Source organism: Octopus bimaculoides, chromosome 8 (assembly GCF_001194135.2).
Source record: "Octopus bimaculoides isolate UCB-OBI-ISO-001 chromosome 8, ASM119413v2, whole genome shotgun sequence".
Lineage (NCBI taxonomy): Eukaryota > Metazoa > Mollusca > Cephalopoda > Octopoda > Octopodidae > Octopus > Octopus bimaculoides.
The window spans coordinates 56,746,235-56,749,033 of record NC_068988.1 but is presented as its reverse complement, the minus strand read 5'-3'; the positions used below and the strand labels follow the sequence as shown (position 1 = coordinate 56,749,033).

General features: G+C 41.8%; 1 protein-coding gene across 1 annotated transcript in view; it reads left to right on the top strand.

Annotated features, from left to right (window-relative positions):
- LOC106876126 (G protein-coupled receptor kinase 5) overlaps nt 1-2,799 on the top strand; it is a 383,600-nt gene that overhangs the window by 368,044 nt on the left and 12,757 nt on the right. The window contains exon 15 of the mRNA XM_052969852.1: nt 523-657. Coding sequence (XP_052825812.1) covers nt 523-657 — 135 coding nt within the window. The remainder of the gene's footprint in view (nt 1-522; nt 658-2,799) is intronic.

Here is a 2,799-nt window from a genome sequence, read left to right as displayed (position 1 = left end):
TATATATCCCTTCAGGTAGATGGCCCTGCTTGATCTGTAGAAAAGGCGTAGGCAGAAACTCTATAAGATGCACCAAGTGCAAGCTTTGGACACATAAGAGGTGCAGCAATATCAAAGGAAGGTTAACTAAGAAGTTAGTTTTTGTATGTAACCTGTTCAGGAGCTATAAACACTGTGAATGTGCAGAAAACAACTTCTGCCACATTCCAGGGAGAAAAACTAGACGTAGTTGATAGCTTCCGCTATCTAGGTGACCAAGTTAGTAGTGGGGGAGGGTGCGCTGAAAGTGTAGCTGCTAGAATAGGAATAGCCTGGGCAAAGTTCAGAGAGCTCTTACCTCTGCTGATAACAAGGGGCCTCTCACTCAGAGTAAAAGGCAGACTGTATGACGCATGTGTACGAACAGCCATATATGATATTGTACACTTTGATTAATACGTATATATATGAAAGAGGGATCAATAAGATTTTATATAAAAATACATAAATTGGTGTAATTTTTTTTTTTTTTTTTTTTTGCAGATGATTGAGACAGAATGTTTTAAAGAATTGAATGTGTTCGGTGAAAACTTTACCCCCTCACCGGACCTACTGGAGGACCAGCCACCTCCGCCTCCCAGACCTGGCTTACTAGATCGAATCTTGCGTCGTAGGCGGGTAAGTAGCAGTTGTACTGACTTCTTCAAGATCTGTTCCAGTCATAGCGGTGAAACCTCCACCGATGTCTGACCGCTGCACCACCGCACGTTCGATAATCGGATGCCACTTATACAGACGCTCTGAAGAACGATGGTCACAACGTTGCTTATATCCTCGGTGCTCTATTCTTTCTCACACACACACACACACTTTCTTTTCTCTCTCACACATGTACACTTTCTTTCTCTCTCACACTTATACTCTCTTCTGTCTGTCTATCATTCTGTCACTCTCTCTCTCTCTCTCACACACACACAAACTATCTCTCCTTCTGCCTCTCTTTTACATACACACACACACACATGCTCTCTCTTTCTCTTTCATTTTCTCTCTCACATGCAACCACTCTTACTCACACACTCTCTCTCTCTCACTTTTACATACACTCTTTTTCTCCAACCTCTCTCTTTTACACAAATCACTTCTCTTTCATTTCTTCCTCTCTCTCTTGCACATACACTGTCTCTCTCTCTCTCTCTCTCTCACACACACACACATTCCTTTTCATGCACTCCTCTTACTCATACATACTCTCCCTCAAAGACACACACTCCCTCCCTCTCTCACACACATCACTCCCTCTCTTATACTTTAACTTTATTTTTTGTTTAGTTTTTTTTTTTTTTTTTTTTTTTTGTCTCCTATATGTTAATCAAAGCAATCCAACATTACAACCCAAGCATTTATTTAATGGAACCAACCATCCACACATAACACGCGTCAGCCCACAAACACACTGCAGGTTCTGCAGGGTCAAACTCAACCCGACCTGACCAAAGAGAGGGAGGGAGGTGAATGGGGGGGAGGAGGAATCTATACAACAGCAACAATTATCTATGTAGACTAGTTAATTAGTTGTAATTACAATACACGGTGTCCAGGGTTCAACCTGCTCTCCACCACCACCATTTTGACCACTCTTAAAAAGGCATGACATACCGGTAGGAGCAGGTAAGACCATAGTGCATGCATAGAATGCCTGTTGCAGTCACTGCACAAAAATGCATCTGTCTTCATCTCGCTGCTTTTTTTTTTTTTTTTTTTTTTTTTTTTTTTTTTTTTTTTCTTACCCCCATAAACCCTTATCGTTACGGGTGTTGGATGGGCTGAATCATTAGTGCATTAGAGAAAAATCGTCATTATCATTGCCATCTTCATCATCATCATCATTGTTCTAAGGTCCACTTTTTCCATAGTTGCATGGGTCAAACGGAAGTTTATATCGAGGCAGATTTTTTTTCTACGGCCAGATGCCCTTCATGTCACCAACCCTCACCAGTTACCAAGCAAGGCAATACTTCCCCCATGACCAGACATATTTTCCCAGAATATTGAAAATCAATGACACTGCTTGTATGCCAGTGACACTCATTTACAGCTATCAAGACAAGGAGGCACAAACAAACACACTCATACTTACTCACACACACACATGGTGGGCTTCTTTCAGTTTCTTTCTACCAAATCCACTCACAAGGCTTTGGGACTATAGTAGAAGACACTTGCCCAAGGTATCACTCAGTGGAACTGAACCCGGAACCATGTGGTTGGGAGGCAAACTTCTCAGTCACACAGCCATGTCTATGCCTAGGACATTTATTTCCAGCTCTTTACATTCTGCGTTTAAATCTCATCAACCTCACCTCTGTCTTTCATCCTGTCAGAGTCGATAAAGTACCAGTCAAGTGCACAATATTGCTGGCCTTGTGCCTAAATTAGAAATATCATCATCATCATCATCATCATCATCATTATTTACTAAGGCGGTGAGCTGGCAGAATCGTTAGCACACCAGGCAAAATGCTTAGTGGCATTTTGTCCGTCCTTATGTTCAGAGTTCAAATTCCACCAAGGTCCACTTTGCCTTTCATCCTTTCTGGGTCGATTAAATAAGTACTAGTTATTGGGATCGATGTAATTGACTTAATCCCTTCCCCACCCAAATTTCGGGCTTTGTGCCTATAGTACAAAGGATTATTATTAAAATGGCAAGCTGGGACAATCTTCAGCACGCCAAGCGAAATGCTTTGCAGCAGTTCATCTGTCTTCACATTCTGCATTTCAATACTGCTGAAGACGGCTTTGCCTTTCATCCTTTCG